At 35.3% G+C, this 4,253-nt stretch overlaps 1 protein-coding gene across 2 annotated transcripts; it reads left to right on the top strand.

Annotated features, from left to right (window-relative positions):
* LOC109330099 (activator of 90 kDa heat shock protein ATPase homolog) lies at positions 846 to 3,855 on the top strand. 2 transcript variants are annotated; one of them, XM_019564128.1, is made up of 4 exons: positions 846 to 1,001; positions 1,033 to 1,954; positions 3,424 to 3,503; positions 3,607 to 3,855. In XM_019564128.1, exons 2-4 carry the CDS (start codon positions 1,058 to 1,060, stop codon positions 3,698 to 3,700), a joined length of 1,071 nt encoding a protein of 356 aa, XP_019419673.1. In that variant the 5' UTR covers positions 846 to 1,001; positions 1,033 to 1,057; the 3' UTR covers positions 3,701 to 3,855. The 2 variants fall into 2 exon arrangements, with proteins under 2 accessions (XP_019419673.1, XP_019419672.1); XM_019564127.1 differs by having other exon boundaries at positions 846 to 1,954.

The raw sequence follows: 4,253 nt of genomic DNA, 5'->3' as shown, positions 1-4,253 counted from the left end.
AAATTATTATTATCAATAATTTAAAATTAAATAAGTTTATTCTAAATTAATATAAAAATCTTATATAAATAGTTCATTATATATAATTTAATAATGAAAATATTATATCATCCTATAAATCATTCTAATCGTAAAAATAACAATATCTTTTGTAAAGTAATAATTGATTTATTAACGATTGATTTAGAGAAATTTGTAGGATGATACAGTATTATTTAGAGTAAATTACATTGACACCTCCTGAGTTTTAGTAAAATTATATAAACTACCTCTCAATGTTCTACACCTACGTAAATCCCTTAATTCTTATACTTTCATTACACGGACCACTCCTGCATGAGAAATAAGTGCAATCTTTTAAACAAAAAAATGTGATGAATGTAATTAAGTTAAACAAAACATAGTATATTGTGGAGAGAAGTCCAAATAATATATGAGTCGATACCTCTTTATTATTTTTGGTTCTTTACAATATAGTATAAGAACAATTAAACAACATCTCTTTAAAATTGTTGATACATTTTGTAATAAAAAATAATAAAGATATACTGATTTGTATATTATTTGAATTTTTCATCGTAATATACGATGTTTTGTTTAACTTAATTGCATTTAACATATTTTTTCGTAATATACGATGTTTTGTTTAACTTAATTACCTTTAACATATTTTTTTATTTAAGAAATGTTTTCACTTATTTTTTATGCAGAGATACTCAGTATAATGAACGTATAAAAAACTAAGAGAAGTTTGTATGAGTATAAGAAAGAAAGTGAACCGTGATTTGTATAATTTTACTCACTATTATTTAACATTTGTTTTTTGCTATTTGCTGGTGTTATCTGGAAACCCAAATCCAACTATCATGGACCGGCGCTTCTAGACTCTTCCATCCACTAAACCTAATTTCCTCAATTCCATCGTTCTAGACACTTCCACACTCATCCAACCCTTCTTTTTCTTCCATCACTTAAACCCTCCGATCCACTCAATTCACAAACTCACACAAACACAAAGAAACTCACACCAATCAAGTTCTTTCCTCTCCAAAATTCAATGGCAAAGTACGGCGAAGGCGACAAGCGTTGGATCGTTGAAGAAAGATCCGACGGTACAAATGTTCACAACTGGCATTGGTCCGAAACCAATTGCCTCGAATGGTCTAGAACGTTCTTCAACAACCTTCTCAACAACTTAACCGTTCTTAACGGTGAATCGAACTTGTTCATCAAGGTTACTAAGATCGAAAAGCTTACTGGTGAAGCTTACGTCAACATTCGAAAGGGCAAAATTATCCCTGGTTACGAGATCTCTCTCACTGTTGCTTGGGAAGGTGAGGCAAAGGACAATAACGGAAATTCACTTCTCAAGGTTGAAGGTACTGTTGAAATTCCTTATATATCTGATGAGAATGCTGATGAGGATCCTGACCTTAGGGTTACGGTTAAAGATGAGGGACCGATTGGGAAGACGATTAAGGATGCGATGTTTTCGAAGGGGAAGCCATTGATTTTGGAGAAGGTTAGGGTTTGGGTTGAAAGCATGGCGAAAGGTGGTCCAGTTAAGGAAGAACAATTAGAGGCGAAGAAGATTGTGGCGAAGAAGGATGAGAAGAATAATGCTGCGGCGGTGTCTAATTCCGTGCCTGCGGCTGCGGTGGTGGCTCCGAAGAAGGAGGAGGTGAAGAAGAAGAAGGAAGTGAAGAAGGGGTGTAAGAATATTAGCTTGACGGAGAGGTTTAATTGTAGGGCTAAGGATATGTATGAGATATTGATGGATGAGAATAGGTGGAAGGGTTTTACTCAGAGTAATGCGAGGATTAGTAAGGAAGTTGGTGGTGAGATTAGCTTTTTCGATGGATCGGTGACCGGAACTAATGTGGAGTTGCAGGAAGCAAAGTTGATTGTGCAGAAGTGGAGGTTTGGGAGCTGGAATGATGGGGTTCACTCTTTGGTAAGTGTTTTTTGCCATTTTAATCCTCGAATTTGCAAGCATTTGTTAGCTAGTTCCTCATTTTATCGTTTTTTGTTTCTGAAATTTTGAGTGTGATGTTATTAGTCTTTTAGATTATGACCTACCACAACAACCAAACTTTATCCCATTGGTTGTTGTTGGCTACAAAAATGGAACCACTCTAAATAATTTCTTAGATTACTAACAACTGTTGGCCAGTGTGACAAGGAACTCGATTCCGTCTAAGTATGTATTGAGTTTGATTATTTTACATTACTAACCATGCATTGATCCCACCTGGTGGGATTAGCTACATGGATTGAATGAGGCCGTAAATCTCTATCATAAATCGTGACTTCAAAAGACGTGTAACATGAGGACTTCCCACGAGGTTATCCATCTAGTACTCCTCTTGCTCAAGCATGTTTAATTGCGAAGTTCTGATGGGATCTGGTGCATAGTGTTGCTTTGATCGCACCTAGTTTGATTCATTTGAATGGGGGGAATAGGTGCTTGGAGAGTCTAAAGTGACTTCTAGATACTTGTCTTATATAAAAAATAGGTTATTGGATATAGGAGTAATGCATGTTTACAAATCTTTTCCCAAAATTAGAGACTAATGCCAGGTAGTCCATCACATGCTACCCCTTTGCAATCATAGAGGAGTGCAATGAATTGGCACCTTGCCATGATGCTATTTGCTGTAGTGGTGCGGATGGTGGTCATGGTGAATTGTGGCCTAACTTTGGTCAACTCCCAGCTGTAGTGGCCTCTCCTGTGTTTTTAGGGTTGAAACCCCTTGTTGTGACACTGTTTTAAGGGTTCAGTAGTAGGGTCGTGATGATCTTAGCAACCCAGAAGGAAGGCACTGTTTAAGTTCATTGTATGCACAAGGGTTTTAACTTCTAAAAGGGTGGCTTATTGCATGAGGCTCTCACGTACTGAGGTTTTGGGAGGGTAGATGTATGCAACTTTACCCCCACAAGTAGAGTTACTAGGCAACAACGTTATGGTTGTGCCAAGCTCACAACCTAATGACGGTTCTAACTTTTAATGGGCTTTATTTACTTCTACGTTCTTTAACTATGTATTACTAAAATCAGTGCTTTAAGACATTTTTTAATACATATAATAAAATGAAACTAACCTAATAATTATTGAATAATGTAGCATTTACCATAACACATTAATGCTGTTTTTATATGATTTATCAAAATTACTGATCAAAGTATTTAATATTTGCTGACAATGATCTTTGATTATTAATTGTATATGTCTTCATTTTTTGTATATATTTTTATGTTTGAACATTTATAGGCATACAGTATAAATCATTCATATTTTTATAATATCCAGCTATAGCCTAGTATATGGCATTCAGAGAGTGAAATGATGATTTTGTCTTTTGGCATTTTGGTAATGTTGAATGTGTGTGATTGATGGAACAATGATTGATATTAATTTTGCAGGTGAGGCTTGTGTTAGAAGAGCCTGAGCCAGGAGTTACTGTTGTCAAGCTGACACATACAGATGTGCCTGAAGAAGATAGGTGAGTATTTTTTTGAAGTTTTTTTATTATTTTATTGAATCTTCCTTCTGTTTTCAATTTCTGCCAATTAATTGAGATGCCTGCTCTTGGATTCTGAATGCAGGTATGGGAATGCAACTGTGGTGGAGAACACTGAGAGGGGATGGCGGGATCTCATTTTCCAAAGGATACGTGCTGTTTTTGGTTTTGGAATCTGAGAATTTCTTACAATCTTCCATATTTTAGAATTCATGGTTTGAATATTATAAGAAAGATTAATGGATTGATCGATATTGGATATTCTGAACTGCAATGGTTGTATCTCTTCGGAAAATACTTTCTATATGGATTCTTCTTCAATATTTTGTTTGTCCTCTTCATGTGTGCAAGTATTCCTCATCCTCTTGTTTGCTACTTGTCTCTTGTGCAATAGAACGTACGTTTTTAACACATCATTTGAAAGCTGAAACAGAATTGAGGTTTCCACATGTTATTAAAGCTTTTGGAGCTTCTTTAAGCCCATACAAAGCCTTTTGTACACTAGTCCTTCTTTGCCTTTTACTACAAATACCTTCTTATCCAAAGGTTCATTCAAGAATGTGGACTTTACATTCATTTGATAGATCTCCTAACAATTGTAACTTGCCACAACAACTACAAGTCTTATTGTTTCAAGCCTCATAACTAGGACAAAGACCTCAATTACAATCAAGGCCTTGCTTTTGTAGAAATTCCTTTCCTACAAAACTTGCTTTAAATTTGGAGACTTCA

The sequence above is a fragment of the Lupinus angustifolius genome, chromosome LG16, assembly GCF_001865875.1.
Source record: "Lupinus angustifolius cultivar Tanjil chromosome LG16, LupAngTanjil_v1.0, whole genome shotgun sequence".
In the NCBI taxonomy this organism is placed as follows: Eukaryota; Viridiplantae; Streptophyta; class Magnoliopsida; order Fabales; family Fabaceae; genus Lupinus; species Lupinus angustifolius.
This window is presented reverse-complemented; position numbering and strand designations above follow the sequence as displayed.

Bases quoted from the DNA above. Each gene is read 5' to 3' on its own strand.
- LOC109330099 (XM_019564128.1), top strand. From the start codon at position 1,058: ATGGCAAAGTACGGCGAAGGCGACAAGCGTTGGATCGTTGAAGAAAGA. The intron at 1,955-3,423 runs GTAAGTGTTTTT...TTAATTTTGCAG, and splicing joins ATGATGGGGTTCACTCTTTG to GTGAGGCTTGTGTTAGAAGA. The intron at 3,504-3,606 runs GTGAGTATTTTT...TTCTGAATGCAG, and splicing joins GATGTGCCTGAAGAAGATAG to GTATGGGAATGCAACTGTGG.